Source organism: Cygnus atratus, chromosome 3 (genome assembly GCF_013377495.2).
Source record: "Cygnus atratus isolate AKBS03 ecotype Queensland, Australia chromosome 3, CAtr_DNAZoo_HiC_assembly, whole genome shotgun sequence".
Lineage (NCBI taxonomy): Eukaryota > Metazoa > Chordata > Aves > Anseriformes > Anatidae > Cygnus > Cygnus atratus.
In genome coordinates, this window is record NC_066364.1 from 81,586,940 (window position 1) to 81,609,071 (window position 22,132).

The 22,132-nt window shown below is 37.3% G+C and overlaps 1 protein-coding gene across 1 annotated transcript in view; it reads left to right on the top strand.

Annotated features, from left to right (window-relative positions):
* The first annotated feature begins 306 nt into the window (after positions 1-306).
* The window catches only part of CHRM3 (cholinergic receptor muscarinic 3), a 126,072-nt gene continuing 104,246 nt past the window's right edge, over positions 307-22,132 (top strand). The window contains exon 1 of the mRNA XM_035560692.1: positions 307-404. Within this exon, the coding sequence (XP_035416585.1) occupies positions 307-404 (98 nt within the window). The remainder of the gene's footprint in view (positions 405-22,132) is intronic.

Below are 22,132 nucleotides of genomic sequence, written 5' to 3' on the forward strand. Positions count from 1 at the left end.
GAAAAATCATTTGAAATCATTGTGACTGTATGTAGCCCCTTGGGGTAGGTGGGAGCAACCCAAATGCTTGTCAGTGCCATCTTATTACCAGTGTTCCAGATCTGTGCAGTACATGGAGGCTTGAGTTGTTCTTACTGTTTTCAGCCTAGTGGTTTTGTTTGTTTGTTTGTTTTTGTTTAAGAAAAAAAGGCTTCTGTTTTCTCTTGACCCAGAGGGTTACTTTGGGCTTATATGTCTGTCTCTGCCATGTGTCTGCAATTTATTCTAATAGTTCCTCCTCTCTCTTTTGTTTTGTTCACAGCCTACATGCTGACACACTACCAGTTTTGTTTCCAAAAGAGGAGTTCACAGAGCTACACAGTGCCTGATCCAAGCAGCCACGTTGATGTTCTTCACTGGACCATGTAGGTAAAATTCAAAAAAATATATATATCCACAGTGTGTCTTTCCAAGTATTGAGCATATCAGGAAACAGCTGATTTTTGGTAACGGTGTTCACTTTGCTAAGTCAGGTTCTTTTGGAATTTATCAACCACAAAATCATCGAGTAAGGCCTCTAACTTTGTGATGTGTTTTATTCTGAACAGGCATGCAGCTGTAGACCATCATACATAAGTGTTTAGGCTACTTGCCACATCTACTTCCAGATGCTGTGAATGCTAGGAACAGTGATGCCTCTCGTTCCTGTAGGTATACCTGAGCTAACTTACAGTAATGTTACTATAGTAACATTAGTGGCTGCAGTGGTTCAAATTTTGGCTTAGGCACAAAACCCAGCAGAGAAATTTAATAAATTCTCAAGAAGTTGGCAAACCTTGAGCTTCTTGTTATTACAACTGCAGAGTTAGCAGAATAAGAACTGGGCCGAGCAGGTTTGCATGAATGAACCTCTGTGCCTGTTTTAAGAGTACAACAGTATCATGGTTTGGGTAAGTGAGAGAAAGATACTTTCAGGTTATTCCTGCTAGTTATCTTGAGCTTCTGCACAAACCATCAAGTCTTCTGTGAATTTCAGACAAAACAGAAAATGTAGCCCATATTTCACCTCCAGGATAATTACCTGCAGAATAATTCAGTCTTGCTATAGTAGAGATGATAATCCAACAAGGAAAATTCAATTTCCAGAAAACGCTGTTTTCCCTTCTGGTTTTAGTATAGTAGTTGAGTTTATTTTCAGCAAGTCATTTCTCCCTGTGAAAGTAAATCTAGGCAAAGAACTAAATTGTTCCAGATAAATTGCTAGCATTCGTTATCACTTGTCTGCTTTCTCCCTTGTATGTTACACTGTTTTATGACTCAGTTGCAGTGGCATTTAAAATGATTTACATGAATTGTGGATTGGTATGCTACAGCATTAGCATTGTATTTGGTGTTTCTTTCACATTTCTAACATGTTTTTGTAAAACTTCCACCCTGCTTTGTATTTCTGATTTTGTGGAAATGAACCGTAAACATGGGTATGTAGCAGTGGTTTAGATGATCTGTATTTACACATATAGCCCCACTCCTTACACAGAAAACTGCTCTCCTCACATACTTGCTTTAGGGACTGTGGCACTGACAGTTTATTGTGATTGTTTCTGGAGTGTGTTGGGACTTCAGTCACTCAGTTCTGTCTGTATTGAGAAATCTTCTAACCAAGACATCTTAGAAAAGCATTTGCGTAGCATGCTAGCTGGATCTTTATAGCAACAAGTGGCTCAGATGACTCCTGAAGCAAGGCTTATCCTGCTTTCATATTGTGAAATTAGGACATAACATCTTGCACGCTGTTACACAGCTGGCCATATTCGGTTACAGTTGTTTTTACCTTTAATGTTGTGTTGGCCATATTCCCGCTTTACTTAGAAGTTTTTGTGTGTGTTATGCGTATGGTAAAGACTTACAGTTTTTTTTGCAGGTGACAGGTTCTGTGAATAAAATACTGAAAACACATACATTTCATGTATGGGAGTCATGTTCCTTGGTGGAAATCTTCCTAAATCTTCCTCAGCTTGTAACTAAGGGGCAGGGAAGCAATCCCAGAACACATTCGTTATGCTGGATACTGAGTCTGATGAGAGTGTCTTTTCTGTAGGTTTCAGAGGCACAACTATCATTTGACAGGAATTTTTAAATCGATGCTGAAATTCAGAGTATCCCAAAGGAACTAGAATTCAACTGTGTTCAGTTTTAGCCTAAAAGGAAAGTAACAAAGAAAGTATTTGGCTTCATATAATTCATTTCTGCAAAATTTGTTACAGTCCACACCTCTCTCCCTTTGTAAGGTTGTGTTTGTGGCTTAGACTGTAATATGATAGTGTGGAAACACTGAGCATAAAGTAATGGGTTAAAGCACCAAACCGTATACTCCAGTCTACAAGAAGCATATTAGTATAGGTTTCAGAAAGCCAGAAATGAATATCAGATTGTTTGTTTGTTTTTCTGAGACTAAATTAACAATAACAAAGCCATTCATGTAAATATGTGTAATGGATTGCGTTCTGTTTACACTGTTGTGCTACCTCTTCAGGGATTATATGTATGAAGAAATAATACAGTAATGTGCTTTACCACCCACAAAGGTGCATTGCATTAAACAGAATTTGTCAGCTCATCTGAACACATTGCATTAGTTGAGAGGAGCAGCATCATTTCACTTAACAAAGGTACATTAGCTTTGCTCTTTGGACTGTCAGAATCAAAAAATCATACCTGAACGCAGGGGTAATGGTCACTATGACAAGCATTTGTCATTTAACACCAAGAGATGTTTGTGCTCCAGTAGCTTTTAGCAAAAGTATAGATGTCTGCAAAATTTGTGGTACAGATCAGCTCTCTAATATGAAGTGCAAAGTCCAAGACAACTGAGGTAACTTTCGAGTCTGTACTAGATAATGGCTGATCTGAAAGGAGATAGAGGAAATATCTTTTCTTAGAAAGTTTGTACAGCAACATATTCATGTTGATTATTTTTAAAAATAGTGTTAAAATTCATTCATCTTTGTTTTGTTTGTTTTACATTAATAAACGTGATACAGATTCTTTCTGTACATTTAAATATCTTCTTTAAACTTTATTAAATCAACAAAATCTATTACTTTGAAGGGAGTTTGTGCTTTTAACTCTAGAGCATCAATGTTTGACACAGAAATATTTGCTTTTCTTCATTATCCCATGAAGCATCATTCAAACTCTAAACCCAAACCTAATGAGAACTTGTATTTTTATTTAATTATTCATTTAGTTTTAGAATTGGTAGTAGGTTAGAGGAAAAGATCAGGCTTGAAAAAAAAAGAATAACCAATTCAAACCATATGTAGCTTGTGAATACAGTTGTCATGAGTTCATAATGTAAGCATCCAGATCTTACATTGCTTACTTGCTTTGTTCCTGTTTAAACAACTCCCCTTTGAAGTGATTTGGCTTGACATTATTTCAGGGGAAGCATCACAGTTCAGATCATTGTATATTTATGGCTAGTGTGTTGAGTTAATGATTCGTCCATGAGGTATAGGGTGCTATTATGGTTTTAAGACATGATTAATGGCTGAAATCAATTTTATACAGGTAATTTCCTTTTTTGGCTGTAGTTATTTAACTGAGTCCAAGCAGTGGCTACTGATGGTGAAGGGAGCACATAGACTGCGGTTCAGTTTGTTCATTCATATTCACTTGTTCATAAATAAAATACTTGAATTACTTGTAGTAAGAAAGGTGACACAAATCATTTGTAATATGAATCCTGAGAGAAAGTGTATACTTTATCCTAGAATGAAATTTGTTACTTAAATGAAGGATGGAAACATTTACAAATTTAAATTTAAGTATACAAAATATAATTGTTTTCAGATGTAATTCCCTCTAGAGTATAGTGTAAACAATTATTTCATTACATGTATTAAAAGCTGAAGTGGACTGGTTATGTCTGAATTCCATTGCTTCTAAAACCCCTGACTTTTGTCAATGAAGATCTTTCAGTACCTTTTTTTTTTGGAGGGGAGACCATTAGTTTTTGGAATTTCAGAATTCTGTTTCCTCTGGCATTTAAAAAAACCCTTGGATTTTCTTGTCACGTACTTCACCAGGCTGATCATGTTTAACTTGTGAGGACTGACTAGTTTGCAGCTGTAGGTGGTATGTGAGATACAGACTTCAGGAAGAGCATGATTTCCATAACCACTTCAAAGGAAATACATTATAAATAAAATACATTTCTCTGGGGGCTTACAGAACCATTCTGTTTATAATTTAAATTACATTAAGCTAAGTAAAATAGTACAGTAAAACCCTCAAGGGAATTAAGTTTGAACATTACATTACTTCCATTAATTGGAAGTATTTTACTCTCTCTCTAATAGTTTATTTTTCATTGAATATATATATATAATTAAAAGTATTGTCATTATAACAAGACTCATTCTTTCCCATTCTGTGTTCCAAGCACTTCTGTTCAGTTTATCGCAATAGTTTTGTTTGCCTACCATCCTTCATTTCTCACTGCTTTATTTCTGGTGACTATCCCTCCAAGCATCAGTGTACAACAGAAGATGACCGTTGCCATTTGGCAGATGTTCTGCTTAAGCAAACTCATACTGAAACTGAGACTCCCGACCAGCCTAAAGTTCTGCATCATGCCTAGGGAGCGTAAGGCTTTCTTTTGTTAGAGTATTATAGAGTCTGCTCATCCAAACCGCACAGCTTGCTTCTTCCAGGTTATTTGCAGAGGTAACTGTTGCGTGGGGGCTGTAGGATGTGAGAATCCACTTGTCTCCCTGCTTTATAAATTTTACTTTTTACTTACAAAACTCAGAGAAAGGGAGGAGATTCTGTACAAAAGTACGTACGTGCATATGTATGTGTGTGCATTTTGCATATCTGCAGCTATAATGCCATACATGTTTGTGTATGTGTATGCATCTGTGTGCAGAAATCGTATGATTTGGTATACATACAGTTTCCTTTTTCTTGCTAGAAATTTATGCCTATTCAGTTTCATATGGAATCCTAATATCATATTCTACTTTAAACCATTTGAAGATAATATGACTGCCAGAAGATGGTGACAGGATTAGCGCTAGTAAAATTTTGGAATACTTTAGAGAGATACCTAATTCTTAGAGTGATTTATTCTTCTTTCCTTTTTCACCCTATAGCAAGAGACCATCCAGCTTGAACTAAATCAGGTTATCATTCTGAACAGCAAGGAAGGCAGTAAATCTGTAGTGCCAGGCTCCTCTAATATTTGTAGATTTTTAATATGGTTATCTGTAGAAATGATCTAAGCACATATAAGCTTACAGAAGCTGAAGCAGCTTGTGTAAGCGGTGCAGTCCCATATGGGATACTTACTCCCATTTTAGAGTGAGCTTTAAACCAGCTGCTAACTTCAAATTAATTGTCATGTAAAGTTTAAAACAATCTCTGTGCTTCGTATCAATTAATCTCAAGTGACTCTTTTTTTTTCCCCCCATGGGAAAATAAATCTTTATAGCTAAATAGTAACGATATTGAAAAATAAAAAAAAAAGAAGCGGTGCACAAATTTTCACCTAATTTATGAAATGTTTGCATTTTAAAGAGCACAATCAGAGGGCAATAGTAATTAAGCTAATGCTGGATTGAATAAAAACTTTACTTACTTGAGAGTTTCATGTTAAACTAAGCAAACCTTGGAGAGGGAGAAGGTAGTACAAGATATAAAAGCTTAAACATGTTTTCTATTTACTCAGAACCATAAAGTTTTATGAAACATATAAGAAGACTTAGTTGCAAAAATCTAAGGAAATTACTACTTCAGGCAGTTGATTTGGAAAGGAAAATCATTTAGTTCCAAAATGTGCAAAAGTTTTACTGCATTTTTTTTCTACCTTCTGTACATAAGATAACAACTTGCCTGGTCTGTTTTTCTTGTTACACTGTTCTTAACAATCATCTTGCCACTAATTTGTACCTTTCATGTTGTCTCTCTTGATTCTATAGTGCCATCTTGATATCTGTTTTTATTTTATTTTCACCACTGTGGTGAGCAAATGAAAGATTGCAATACTAAAATCAGGTGTATTTCAAGATGTGTTAAATTACTTAAACATAGAAAAATGTTTTTAGCACACAGAAGTAAATGTTTTACAGCAGTACACTGTATTACAGTAACTATAATAAAACATACTGCATTGATATAGATGTTAGCCCATCTCTTTCTTGTTTTCTTATTTAGCCTATGTGTTTTCTGGGGAATTTATTGTGACTGATGTGTTGGTGGCTGCTATCAAAATACAAATAATAAAAGATATAATAGTGGAGGTCTCAGTTCATCTGCAGTAGGTAATCGATCTTGCTTTGAAGCAGAGAACGTAGGAAGAAAGGAAATGGTCTAAACATAGAAACTGCATTTGTACTTTTTTTTTCTGGGATTTTTCTGCCTTTTTCATTTTAGACTTTAGATGAATAAGCGATTAAAAAACACAGCTTTATCTTAAGTTCTTGAGCATGGTGTATCACTTGTGCATGAAAGCTGGAGGGTTTGCAGTCAGCTCTAGCAAGATGGTCACTGCTGATTTGCCCGGTGCTGGGCAAATTACAAAGGTTATGCTTTCATGACAGTGTATAACTTCTGAGAAATGCCTGCATTTTATTGGGATGCTATTGCAGAGCTGATTCTACCAAGTAAATTGCCAAGGGCTGATGCCTTAAGGTACAGCGATTCTTTGAACCCCACAGCCTCAAAGTCGGCCCCGGTATTGACATAGATGTAACTTAATGCAGTAGTTTGCGTGTGAGAAGGAAAGGAATCCTTGGTGCTCAAAGCATTTTAAAATCTCTGCTTCTTCCGTGAGGATTTAGAGTAAGTGTCTTTGTCTGAAGCTTGTTGTTTCAGGACAGACTCAGCAGGTCCTAGCTTAGGCTTGCAGAATACGTGGATACCCTGTATGAGTTAGGGTCACCTTTGCTGCAGCCTGGAATTACATTGTTGGGGAGTTCTTAAAGCTTATTGTGGGCATTAATAGAGAAGAAAAAATTAATAGTGTGCCTGTAGGTTTTTCTATGCAAAATACTCCATCTCTTATGAGTATTGCTATTTTATACTATTAACAGAGGGACTGCACTGACAGACTGAGGAATGGAGCTTATGAATTTTTGTGTCCTAGCTGTAAAATGAATGATTCACTATGATTCTTCAATTTCAAACTTCTCTCAAATTAATTAAAGGATTAATTTAATTAGTTAAAAGGATTGCTGTTGTTGCTTTGATTATCTTAAAGTGAAATGAAAAGTATTTTTAACAGCAACACGACAGTAGTTTATAGATCTCTGGTTGGAAAGTAAACCAGAGATGAAAAAACTCATCAAGAAATTTGTAGATATTACTGATCAAAAAAAAAAAAAAAAAAAAAAGATCTTTTATGGAATCTTTGTGATTAATGAGTTGTTCATGGCGAATTTGTTTAAAAGCAAATTTTGTTGTTGATTTAAAAACAGATGCAATAACACACAGAAAAAAATATATATAAATAAAAAAAATCACAGCAAGTTGAGGTTAATAAACTGTTGCTTGAACGAGCTTTAGCTTAAGCAGCGTTTTGCTTTGTTATGCCAAAGGTTGGTGCTGGCCCCTGATATGTTTAGAAGCTCAGACCTGTGGACAGAGCGGGGCATTTTTTGGTGTCTCCTGGGTGTTCAGCCCCTGAGACTGTCCCAACTCAGCTGGTTGGGGCAGTTTGAGGGGGGTGAGGAGGCAGCATGGGCAGTCTGGGGTCAGCTCACTTCCCCAGGACCTGCACGTCCTAAAAGGTGAAGATTCTAGTGATAGTTCTCATCACTTGGCTAAAAAGCACTGGTCATATATTTCATTTTTTCACATCTATTTCTATATATGGTCAGAGGGATAGTATTGAGAAAGTTATTGCCTGTAAGATACTGAGGAGATATGCCGGTGAACTTTCTGTCCAAATTAACTGTCTGTTTTCTGTCTGTCTTACGTTTCTGGTAGGTTCTAAGGACTGGCTTTTATTTTCTGAAATGTAGTGATTTCCTCTAAAATATTTGAAATAGTTTTGACTAATAATTCCTTGGTTTTATTTGCAGACCTTGGTAAAAGTTTTGAGCAGATAGTACTGAAATAAAATTTACAGCGTCCAACTCTTGCCCGGGGGATGCCCTAGACCAGGTATTGCAGAGCTTCGATAGGTAAGTTGTACAGCCCAGAGCAGAGCTCTCTGTAGCGTGGTGGCAAGGTCTTGAACTCAGTGACCCAAATGCCCTCTGCTTATATTTGTAACCTGAAGTATGACAAAATATTTTCAAGATTTCTTTCAGTTCATCTCTGCCCACTTTTTCGCATTTCCTCAGAGATTTTTTCACTGCTCTGTGACATCTGCGGGATCTGGTGACCTGGGTCTCAGGTTCCTGTATGTACTCATTGAACATTTCCTATGCAACCATTGTAATATGTATGTATAGTGTTGCAGGCAACACGGCTTGCAAGAGGAGACCATTCAGCCTAATTTCTGATTTTCTTGTGAGCTCCAGGCATGCCTCCCGCACCACTTTTTCTAAGGTTATTGCAGCTCTGGTGTGACTGTGCAAAGGGTTTTGAACAGCTGGAGGCTCCATTGGTCTGAAAAGCACATACTGGGCTGCTCATCAGCTGGCATTTACCAGCTTGGCTGACTTGCAGCAGAGGGCTTGAGAGGCAATGTTTTGACATGTAGTTTGTTAGTGACATTTATATTATGTGGATACTCTGTCTGTCTTCAGAAGTTCTGAGTCAGATCTTCAGGATATGTAACTGAATAATTTTTAAAATATTTCTTCCCTTCTGAAACTTTAGTGGATATTGCATGGTTAATAAAAATAAGTTTACTTAAAGCAAGTGTCACTCATGAACTTGAACACATGAAATAGTAGTCTGTGAAAACACTATGCAAAAAGGAAAACCAAGATGCTGTGTAAACCTATCTAAGTAAACGTTAGTGAAATAGAAATTTGTAAAATTATGCTGAAAAAAATGACTTTTCAAGTATCTTTTGAAGTGTGGGTATTATGTGTTTTATGCCAAGGTATTACCTTCTCTAAATAGCAGCCAACGATGACTAATTATTATTGTCCATTATCTTTATGCATCTGTCTTTTTGGGACTATTTGGATTATATGCCTAAAACCCAGCTGACATTAAGAAAGATTTAAAATATTGACAAATCCTTTTTCTTATTCTTATTAGCTAGGGGAATCTCAGAAACCTCAGGACTACCAATCTATACAACCCCTTTTCTTTCTAGCCTTGTAATTTTATATTTGGCATTAACAGAGGTTCTATTAGCAATTTCTTGGCTATCTGTAATGGCTGAAGACAATTGGGACAGTTCTTTCTGAAGACAATTGAGAACAAACTGTCTCGAATGTCTACAAAGAGCATAAAGGGTTATATCATCAGATGACATTGTATGTTAAAGTAGATCCATAGTCCACACACATGCCACCCTGACTATTTGTCATATATATCAGCAGTTTGAGCTCTACAAATTTAAGCTCAAGCTCGGTAGTAGCCATTGTTACTAGTTTGCTCAGACCATTTCCCAGTACAGATAAAGATTTGTTGGAAAGGGTCAATAATTAGTGGGGTATTTGCTTAGGTTTCTTCCTCTTTTTAAAGATAGTGTTAAATTGTAATAGTTCCAATGAGTCTTTTTAGCTATGGCAATTTAAATAAAAGAGCAAAGCTTGAAAGATTGTCTGTATTTGTCTGGGCTCTGATTTCTGGTGATGCTGCCTGTGGAGTAGTACAATACTTACAGCAGTGTCTGTCATTTATGCTAAAGTTGAAAATCGAGGGAATAAAGCTTCAAAACCTTCAAGACAAAGAAGGTGGAGATCTCCCTTGAAAAAGAGAAATATCTTCAGGGAAAAAAAAAAAAAAGATTTGAAGTTGCTAGGACTTATTTTTAAGAAAAGAAATGAAAAAGAGAAAAGATATTATATTTAACAACACTTAAAGAAGATAGGACTTCATCTTTTAAAAGTCCTGTGGAGGACCCCTATATGTTAAGCTACACAGAATTTAATCTGCCTCTGAAAGATGAAAGGATGAGGTGAGCCTACCAGAATTCAAGCCTGTGCTTCCAGGGAGTCTAGGGTTTTCTACCTTAGCGATTACATCTCAAAGCTATTTTCTATGGTTATAAATCCCTCTACATTATTGCTTTAAAGAATTGTGTACAAACTGACTGTATCTCTGTGGGGTAGTGAGGAGTGTCCATTATTTCAGCACAGGAACCAAGAGGATTGTAAGTCAGGTATTCAAGAAAAATACAAACAATTTCTGGTTGGCTCCTTTAAGACCAGTCCTTTTTCATTCAGGATACTTGCAGCAGAAATAATCACACAGCTTTGAATTTCTAGTTCAGTTTTGAGTGTAAAGATCCCAAAATGTAGGGTTATTTATTTCCAAAGTATTCGATTTAGAAAGTTCCCTGCAAATTAAGACAAAAGCACCCCTTTCCTTGTCAGTAATATTTATGTATGCATGTATTTATTTGTTTCTACATTTTCCCTCATGACTACAGCTTTAAAATGAACGGGATTCTATTGTTCCACTTTTGTGGGGCTTAATAAGCAATGGTAATAGCAATTCAGAAGAACAAGTGACTGCCCTTTGTTTCCTGTAAACTCACTGGTCAGAAAGACTGCACTGTGTATTCAGACTTTTGTATAAGTTTTCTTGAAAACAATAGCGTATACAATTAATATAAAAGAAAACATTATTTTCTTGAAATTTATGGTGAAATGTAATAACACTTTCATTGTAGTCAGTCTAAACATTGTCGTCATAAACTGACTTTTAAAGTTAACCATGATTAGATACTTCACACATTTTTGCATCAAAAATTGTTATTGAAAATTGATGCTTCATTTTTTTTACTGACTTAGAGGTTTTCACACTAACATAATATTAATAACTTAAACAGATAGTGACGTGATGGATCTAGGAATGAATTGTTCCTGTGAGCTATCTAGATGAATCTATTTTCAGAAGAGTATCAGAAATTTTCCCACATAAAAGCAGATAGCATCATTATGTTTTGGCTTCAGTACTGCTTCTTTTTTATCTCTTTTCAGCGCTCTGGCTAATAGTTAACTATACATGTAGATTTTCATCCGTTCAGTCATCATGTGATTGTTGTCATGGATGGAAAGAACGTGCCAAATAATAGCCAGATGTTTACTTTTCATTAATTAAATATAAACATTTATATAAGAAAATAAAGGAAGGGTACAAGTTGATTAATAACTTGTTTTTATAAGACAGATGTAATAGCAGTGTCTTCATGAAGATGATTTGAGGGAGTGAAATTGGGTGCTGGGTTTCTGGAGATGTCTAAGGCAGATTAAACTTTCAACATGATGTTTTAGATAATTTTTTAAAATAGAATAACGTTTCTGAGAGTTTTTTGTCCCAGGCTAGCAAACTTAGAAGATGTCGGTAATGGCTGCGCACTAAGCTGTAAGTGAGGAATGGGTCGGAGAGGGGAATGGTGTGATTTACTGGGTGCTCCCGAGGGCACCTGTGTGCAGCAGCACTGCCCTAGGAGAGGATGAGGGAGATGCTACATCCTTCTCTTTGGAGGATGCAGGAAAAGTTATTTTCCTTCTGCTCAGAGCAGGGACAGTTCAGCGAGCTTTGTGCCAGTGGAAGGGGCATGAACCTGAGATTTTTCTGCCCCATTTACAGGCAGCTGAGTAGCAGCAGCAGTTATTGCCCTGGGAAAAGCTGTTCCTTCATTTCTCACCTTTGTGAAGATGCATGAAAACCAGGATGGTCTGGATAGTCGTCCTCATCTATTTTTCATCAGAAACAAACAAACAAACACAATCATTCCTTTTATTTGGGCCGACACATCCCTTAGAAAACCACGGGCATCTGGCTGACAGAGACTGAATGGGGTTATGCATGTGTTTCAAAAAATGCAGCAGACTGAAGGAAGAGGAACATCTGTATGACACTTAATCTCAGAATAGTACAGGTGACATTTATCTGCAACTTCTGATAATAATGGATAGGAAGCATGGATAAACTGTCAGAGATTGCTAGCTCAGATTAGATCTCAGTAAGCAAGGACTTGAGAGTAGAGCTGTCTGAAGGCAAGCACGGCTCTGTTATCTGTGGGTGCCGGTATCAGGGCATCTGTTGCTGTGCTTGGCCCTCCACAGAGGTACCTGACAAGTGGGCTGGAGCAGATATGATCTAAGTTTCAATATGATTTTAAAGTAGTTCAACTAGTTGCCATAGATGAGTATTTCAGGGAAGAAGTGCTACAAAATCAACATGATGGAAATGTGATCTGTGCAAAGCATGACTCCTTACAACAGACTGTTATGTTAGCAGTGCAAGCTGGGAGGTAGTATAGGGGGTAAGGTTGCTGAAGCACAAAAATTGCATAACATGAAATTACAGCTGTTTAATACCGTTATCATTTCATTGTTCCATTTTACTAGCTGCAAAGTAAATTCTAGTTTAGTGAAAAAGAAAATCCTTAGAAACAAAATGTTTAGTTGTAATGCTATGCTCAGAGTCCTTCCTGATCTCTACAGTCAGGATCAATCATTCTAAATATATAGGGTTTTTTTAGTAAACTATTTCCTGCTACAAGTGCTGAAACAGGAAAACGGTAGAGCATATGGTGAAACTCTTAATCAGGGTTTATTTAGGGACTTTTCTAAATTTGTATCATAATACACGCTCTTATCTAGTAATCAATAGTGTTTGCAAACACAAAGCACTTCTTGTTTTATGGTGGCAATGTTGATTGCTTGCCAGATGCTGTTCTTGATAACTTTTAACTCTGTCTTTCCCATAGAGATACTGCAACATCTTTTGGATATTAGTTGATCACTTATTACATATACAAAGAAACATGTCCAATATTGCATTCTGTTTCCAAACTTCTAAAGAAGGATAAGAAATTCTGTAGCAAGGTTGTGCTTGCTCTTTGTTTCTGTGGGAATCCTTTTCTCGGTTTCTGGCTAATTTCTAGGAAGTCTTATTCTACTTCCCATGTAATCAGTATCCACGTAGAAATTTCTATTATGCCAAAGAAGTAAAGTCGTATGTTTGTAAAAAGACCAAGTCCCTAGAGGACAACTTGAAATACCACTCCCAGATGGGTCTGTGTGAACAATACATTGCGAAAATATAATCATGTTTAGGGAACTGCCCATTAAGTGATACTTCCATTAGTTCTTATGACATTTTTCTTGTGAAGCTGAAAATATCATGCAGTATTCTTTTCTATTCACTATTGCATGCCATGTGATGCTGAAGTCCCCCCTTTTGTTGAACCTTTGCATGAAGTTTCCTCTGTAAATTGCTTTCCTTCAAAAACAAAGCTTCTGTCTGTCCCTTCCTAGACAACTCGGGAATTTTTCAGATTGGAGGTAGTCAAAGAGCTTTAGGAAACTAATGAGCAAACATTAACTCTCACTGGGCTCAGCTACTGCTCATGAGCTTGCAGGAGGAGATACTGTGAATGAAGGACAAAATTGCTTGCTTTTCACACATTGAGAGGCATCAGAAATCACCACCCTACTCAAGATTTCTTAGATATCAAAGCAAAATCACTGACATTACAAATGCTGCTGTAATCTTACTGTCATTCACATACCCAACTATCAGGTTAAAATCTGTTGGAAAAAGACTTCCTTTGAAAAGGTGGAGAAGAAATATAATATTTGTAAAAGCAAAGAATTAAGCAAGGGATATTTTAAATTTGTCAGTTTTATCTCTTGTTGCTGATTCTGTTGGAGCGAGGTCACCTGTTAAGTAAGCAAAATGCTAACTCTGATTTTCAATTTCTTTCAAATGAAATAACATCCTAACAAGGATCTTCATAAAAGTTGCATCAACATGATATCATAGCTGTTGTATCTTCTGAATCTTCAAAACATACTTGTTCAGTCTGCAGGCCAAATGACTCTGTTGCTAGCTGTTAGTCCTCAAATTTTGTGAGATTCAGATAGTCAAATTAAGCTCCTTCCAGCTGTCATCTTTCATGCTTTATAACCTGTAGTTGAGGCTCTTTGAACTTGCTGTCAGTCCATTACTTTCTATTCTTTGCTACCTTATGATGTCTCCAATTATACTTTTTTTTTTCCTACAAGTGCTACCAAAGAAAAACTTACTATAATGTATTTCAGAGATAGCTGAGGCTGCATAACTTTAAATGCTAGGAATCTTTTATGAAAGTTCAGAACCTTATTCAGCCTCAGAATGTATACAGAGGATATAATGAGGAAATTAAATGATTTTAGTTAAATTTAGGCAGTGTAGCTAAGAATAAAGTTGGTGAGTGCATGGCACTGTTGTCTGTATGTGAAAATAGGAACAACCTGGTTTCAATGAAATTTTCTTTGAGGAGGGAAGTCCAGGTTCTGAAAGCACCAACAGGAGTAATGAAAGGTCAGCCTACCTCAGAAGAAAAAAGCAGTTGCTTTTTTCTCACTCCCAGTAGGTATAGGAGACAGTCTTTGGTTTATATCAGTCAAGCAGAGGGTTTGATTTAATACCTCTGTATTCTACATTAAAAGCTCCAGACCTCGTATTAGTAGATAGTTTTGTAAAGGTAAGTCTGTGTATCGTATTTGTATTTTTGAAAATTATATTCTCTCTTCTGTCCTAGTGAAGAACAGAAAAATATAGCAACCGTGAACTCTCAAATATGTTGGGGTGTGCAAGGAGGTTTTCCAGTAAGGTCTACCTGGGTATGCACTTGAGTTTTTAAAGGTGGTCTCAGTACAGCAAAGAACATTTCACTTCCTTTTCCCAGGGTTCTGATTGAAAGAGTGAACACAGTGACATCTTCATATAAATGCTCAGAAAACCCCGGAGAATGTAGAGTCACTTCTTACCACATTTGCTGGTGTTGCCCTATTTCTGGTTAAGAAATGTGTTGCTAGATCTGTACAATGATTCTTACTTGCATCCTATGTTATGTTTTGAGACAATCACTATAATTACCAGTCTGCTATACCCCTAGACAAAGGTAATTTCATAGACCCTTTGCAAGGGTTTGATATGGTATCTTACTGTTGCACCATTTGTGTGTGAGCCATTCTCAGACTTCCCTGAGTGAGCCATTCTCAGACTTCACACTCAGACTGTGTGTGAGTCATTCTCAGACTTCCCTTACAGACCAAGGATGTTGCACTTGCATAATTCTAATCTGCCAAACATTTAGGATCGAGCTCTTCAGTTTCCCCAGAAATTTTCAGAGATGGTCTTGAGGTAAGCCTGTACTCTTATGCCTGTTCAAAACACCACTCTGCCTGTTACACAAAAGAAAAACACTGGCTGCATTTCAAAGTTAAAACATATCTTAGCATTTTATTGCTTTTTTATTCCTGTTTCTACTTTTCTTATTCATTGTTTTAATGTAGATAGATGGATTAACGTCTGCGCACTACAAATGAACACACCATCAAAAAGATATGTTTTTGTCTGGCTTGACGGTCACTAGACTCTACGTCTGTGGACTTCTGTGAGGAATATTAGCATCACGCTGCGACCCATGTTCTCGTCCTTATTTTCTCTGTTTTTCAGTTCTGGCAGCTACAGAGATGATGGGGAAATACAGTAAATGTGATCCATGTCATCTTATTCCCAAGTCAATGCCTTTTTTAAATTGTTTTTTAACCTAATATACAGTAACCTATCCTAACTTGAATATTCTTTGTGAGACAGGGCCAAAAAAAAAAAAGTGCAAATAATAGATGGGTTTAAAAAATAAAAGGATGAATGGGAGAAAAATTTGCTTTTGCTTTTTTTTTTTTTTTTTTTGCTTTTTTTATTATTGTTCATAGAGATAGCTGTATTTTTTAAATGTCATTTTTGTAATGTCCCTATCCCTGGGACTGTGAAGAATTTTTCTTCTGACTCTTTTTCTGAGTAGAGCTATTTGAAAGCTGTTTTCAGATTCTGTCTTTCTGTGCTTGCAGAGAGATTCTAGGAGCAAGAGGACAGGTCCCAAAAGAAAACATCTATCTTCAACTGGAGCTAAGGCTAGTCACACCAGTGATTAGATTAGCCTGTTCACAGGTTAATTTCCTCCATAATTTTCAGTTGTTTTAGTTGAACATTTAAGTTATAATGTACATTGTTAGAATTTAAATGACTTTCTGATCCATGACGATTATTTTTTTTCCTAAAAACTACATTATGCCAACACCTAGCCAAAGAAGCTGAGCCAACAAATGATCTGATGGCAGACTGACTTCAGAGGAGTAGGGACAAAAGTGGGTAACTCTTCGTTTTCTCCTGGCTTACCTTAAGCATGGTTTGAAAGATTCAAAGGTCAGATACTCCAGGCAGCATCACCTCTTCTAGACTTTGCAGAAATTAAGAAGACTCAATCATAAATTATATATTTGATCCAGGTTTTATTCCAGATCAAACCAGAACCCCAGACTTTAACACCCCCAGAGAGATTTGGATTCTTCATCATACATGGTCTCTGCTATATCTGCCCAACTGCTTTTTTGCCCTCTTAGCAATGTGTGAATGGCTGTGGTGAATGGAGTTAAATCCAGCTGGAGGCCAGTCACTAGTGTGGTCCCCCAGGGCTCACTCACTACTGCAGCCAGTTCTCTTCAGTATCTTTATCAGATGACCTGGACGAGTGGATTGAGGGCACCCTCAGTAAGTTTGCAGATGACAACAAGTTGGGCAGGAGTGTTGATCTGCTTGAGGGTAGGAAGGCTCTGCAGAGGGATCTGGATAGGCTGGACTGATGGTTCCAAGGCCAACTTTATGAGGTTCAGCAAGGCCAAGTGCTGGGCCCTGCAGTTGAGGCACAACAACCCCATGCAATGCTACAGGCTGTGGGGAGAGTGGCTGGAAAGCTGCCCGGCAGAAAGGGACCTGGGGGTATTAGTCAACAGCCAGCTGAATATGAGCCAGCAGTGTGCTCAGGTGGCCAAGAAGGCCAACAGCATCTTGGCTTGTATCAGAAATAGTGTGGCCAGCAGGACCAGGGAAGTGATTGTCCCCCTGTACTTGGCTCTGGTGAGGCCGCACCTCGAGTACTGTGTTCAGTTTTGGACCCCTCATCACAAGAAGGACATCAAGGCCCTGGAGCATGTCCAAAGAAGGGCAACAAAGCTGGTGAAGGCTCTAGAGAACATGCTGCTTATGAGGAGTGGCTGAGGGAAATGAGATTGTTTAGCCTAGAGAAAAGGAAGCTCGGGACACCTTATCACGCTGTGCAATTACCTCAATGGAGGTTGTTGCACGGTGGAGATCAGTCTCTGCTCCCAAGCAACAAGCAATAGGACAAGAGGAAACAGCCTCAAATTGCTCCAGGGAAGGTTTAGGTTGGATATTAGGAAAAAATTCTTCACAGAAAGGATGGTAGAGCATTGGAACAGGCTGCCCAGGGAAGTGGTTGAGTCACCATCCTTGGAGGTATTCAAAAGACATGTAGATGTGGTACTTAGGGACAGGGTTTAGCGATAGCCTTGGCAGTGCTAGGTTAATGGTTGGACTTGACGATCTTAGAGGTCTTTTCCAACCTAAATGATTCTGTGATTCTATGTACATTTCCATTTTCTCTTGGCCTACAGCAACATGACTGGCTTGGGTTCTCATTACTGTCTCTTACTTCCTCAGGAATTAGCTACTTTAATACATGTGAGGGTCTGTACTGAAATATGTGAAGTGGGAAAAACTGTAGTAGGAAACAGGTGTCTGTGTGGTGCGGCAAGTGGGACAGTTAGGATAAACGTATGAGTCTAAATATGTCCATGATTTTAAATGGCAGTGACCTATGTTATCAGAAAAAAAAATCTACTTCTCTGTTATATCCATTAGATGTCCTGGATTATTCCTTTGTTTTGCTGCCAGTCATTATGTAATGTTATTTGTCCTACTTCTTATCAGCGTAAAGTTAATATGTACCATATGTCTGTATTCCGCTGCTTTTTTTTTTAATTTTTTACTAATGAATGGCATTTCCAAATTTGCAGTTATAGCCAGAAATGGGATAGAATGGAAAGAAATAACTGTAAATGAGACAGTATAACTATCTGTAGGTAGCAGGAGTAATTTATCATATATGGCGGTAATTACAAAAAAGACTGTACGCTGTAAGACACATACAAGATTTGTTATAGCATTGTGTTTGAGGTTATATTTGTTGCCACATTGATTTACTACTCTCAGTGGAAACTCACATAGTTCTCTCTCTTCTAGTTGCCAAATCAAGTTCTAAGAGGACACTGCATTTTAAAAGTATAGACGTGTCTGTCTTTGGTGGAGCTTAAACAGATTTGAAGTGTTTGCATTACCTTTCATAATTTGTTTTACTTAGCACTTTTATGCCATTCACAGTTCTATTTCATGACAGAAATGGATCCTCAGGAGCATCTTGGATGGAATTATTTATTTATTTATTTATTTATTGAAAACAGTAATTTGCATCTTTGATAAAGCAAAGCGTTTAAAAATAAACCATAAACTAGATAGGATTTTGTTTACCATGGAAGCAGCTGTGTACAATTTGCTGCTTTATGTTACTGAGAGATTTCACCTTAATCTGATGCATTAGCCACTGATTATGGCTATAACCATTTTAGTGGTATAGCCACAGCTCTGTAGGGGTAAGAGTTTGTTGTTCATATGTTGTATGTTTTGAAAACTCTTTTCAGGCATTTGCCAAATTCCAGAACACAGCTCAGTTTCCAAGGTTTCTCAACAGGATTTCAGATCAAAGTATAATTGCTTTCACTATGTCTATTGTGAGATTTTGGAGTAATTGTAGCTTGTATTTGAAACTCAAAAGATACCTTGAGCTCTAAAACTCTAGAAAACTAAGGAGGAAACTAAATGACACCTTGCTACAAACTGAAATAGTTACAGTTTACACAGATCTAGCATTTTTCATCAACGTAAAAAATAATCAATGATTCTTAGTAGCCTATTACACCACCGCACATTGTTTTCCTTCTGAATAGTTGTCATGCAGGTGACTGTAATTTCCTGCAGTAACGTTTGTACTGCTGTTGTTATTATTAAATTATATAGGCAAAATATGGTTATAAAATTTTGTCTGGTTTGTTTGCTTAAATCCACATTTTAAGTAAAAATTAGAATAATCTTCTAATCTTCTATAAAATTTCTTAAGAGTAAACTAGGAATTTCTACCTGTAAATAAATTGGCAAAACTTGTTAAAAGTTGCTGTTGCCATTTTACTGCTGTTGCAGTGCAGTTTTGTCTCTGAACATTTTTTTGACAGATCTTTCATGGTTTCAATAGAAGGAGAGTAACTTTCCTGTTCTGCCACCTATGAACTTCTTATGAGGGACATAAAGTTCTGCAACACTGTCAGATCTGGAAGTAGGACAGTGAGGGGCAGAATCTGCTGATACTGCAGGTAAATGAAGAACTATGAAGTGCCTAAAACCAGCTTGCATTGTCAAGGGGCTATTGGTGCCCTTGATACTTAGTCATGTTTTTAGCATTGTTTCCTTGTAGATTTCATTGAATCTGCTTGCACTCTTTGTGTGAAGCTCCTTGCAGGAGTGAAAGCCACCCAAGAGACCAATCTGAGAGCCTCAGTGGTAGCACTGAGAACAGTGACCTCCTTGGAGCTGCTGTCCTCTTCGTATGCAGTAACTGTTATTTTTAGTAATTACAATCAGCATTGTTCCTGCTTAGGTGATGATATGCTTAGGTCTCATCTTTGTTTAGAGATAAATTGGTTCTATTTTGCCAAGCGTCTTGGTTAATAGCATTGACATTTAAGGTAAAGAGAACTAGGGCACTGATTAAAAATATGTATATATATGCATAGTTCGTCTCAAAGATCAATTTAAAATTTGTGAGTTACTCATTTTCCCTTCTTAGCTTTCAATTAGCAAGGTGAAAAGAGCATGGTGGCGTCATGAAAAGGCCTGTAAAACAGCTGTTGCTCTGTTTTCAAAATAGGATATGGAGTTTTTATCTACCAGACTGCGATAAATTGGTAGCTGTATCTGCATTGTAATCATTCAAGACAATGTGCCTCATATAAACACCTCACAGCTGGCTTAGATTTAGTGAATATGGGACAATCGGAGAGTTCAGTTCAAGTTATCAGCCTACATATCTGCTCAATGTTTCAGACAAGCTATACAGCTAGTATGTTAACTACTGCTGAATTTTGTTACTGCAGCTGTCATTAGCCACCAATATCATCAGCCTAGTCTCTTTGCTAATGTAACTATTACAGCTTCTAGAGTGTTAGTTGAACAGGGAATACCAAATGGACTGCTAGCACCATTCTTGCATTGATTTCATGGGGCCTGTGCACTCACCATTTCAACAATGAGTTTTTGGCCAAATGGAATCAGACAGCTGTTGCTCAGTTTAAGCATTGGAACAGAAAACAATATTAAAATACTTTTTGCGTATCTTGGTTAATCTCGATACTCTATATAGATACACTTAAAGGTAGGTGTGAGATAAGCATACCTTAAGAGTATTCAGTGTGATAATACACTGGGTTCCTTTTAATTTAGAGTAACGTGCTCTACAAGCAATACTGACGTTGGCCATATTAGATTTTAAATTACACCAATTACTCTGCAGTGCCTTAATCCATGAAAATATTTGCAGGCTTCTCTTAGGCTTTCTTTGTCTCTAAAAAGTCCAGTCCAGGGAATATACAGCAAGGCCTGATGTTTATCTTTCGTATAATACATCTAAAATGTCAAAGCCATTTTGAGCACAGCCAGAATACATTTTTAATTAGAGTCTGCAACCTCAAACTATAAAATTTGAACCACGTTGTCATCTCTGAGACATGTCAGAGAATATGTCTGAGCTATTCCACTGGGAAGCTTACACCCAGGCCAAGTAGAAGATGGCTCTTCTGGAGTTTTCAAGCTTCAGAGGCTTGATTTTGCCAGCTAATAAACTAAGCAGCAATGACAGAAACAGTGTGCCTGCTAACACAGTTCAGTATTACACTGTGCCAGGAAGTTGCTCTGTGTTGTTATGCACCTCCAGAGGCATTCATTTTCCTGCTTTTTGCTCTGTATGAGCATGCTGGATGCTTTACTCTCTGTCTGCTCTAGGCTGCGGTTTGGTACACAGTTTACACAGTTGATGTGTACAAGCTATAGCCTTGCATCTTCACTAATCCTGCTCAGTTCCCTTTAAAAGAAGCTGTTTTTAAGTGATACATATGCAGCATTTTACATACAGTCAAAAAAACGAGTAATTTCTATGTGAGCTCCCCTCATAATCGTATGCTGTGCTATTATGAAGCAGAATTTAATAATAAACTGGGTGCTGAACTCAGCTTCAACATAAGGTGGAATTTCTGTATGGCCCCTTTCAAATTAGAAGAGCATCTATGTTTGATTTTGTTGGCCTTTCAAGTTTTGTTTAGTTTTTGGTTTTGTTTAGTTTTTGGAGGTTTTGGGTTATTTTTTAAATGTTCTTGAAGAGACTTAACATGGTTAGCATTCGTGTCATCAAGATGGCCTATTTGTCCACTGCTTCTGTTGATACAACAGCTGTTGATACCAAATAACCTTTCACTTTACAAATTCAGTTTCTGAGGAACATATTTACCCCTTTCACTCTCATTAAATGGGAGTAAAACACTTGTATATTTCTCCCTGGATGCAAATAAGTGGAAACTGCGGTCTTAAAACAAAATTGATACATAAAACAATAATCTCTCTACTGATCTTTCCTGCTCTCCCATCTCAAATTACAAATTAAAAATTCAATAACCAAGATGTATTTATATGACATTACAACATTTTTAAACTTAAGAAAACAAAAGCTAAACCACTGTTTTGCTGGACTTTGATGAATGATAAACTTGGCCTAAACATTGCCTTTGGGGTGTTTCTGTTGTGTTTTTTTTGGGTGGTTGTCTGGTTTTGTTTGTTAGGACTTATTAAGTACTGATATTATATAAACACATCTGCGTTACAGCATTATTTCATTTGTAACTGGAGATCAGCTTGAAGCAGGAGGTAGAAAATACCTCTGGGATGAGGACTGCTACCGGGAAGATTCAGGCGTCTGTAGCGGGTGTCAGCAGGACACTGGGCATGAGCATGAAGTTCAAATCATGCTCTTGCAGGGCAGGGCTGGTGCATCATGATGATG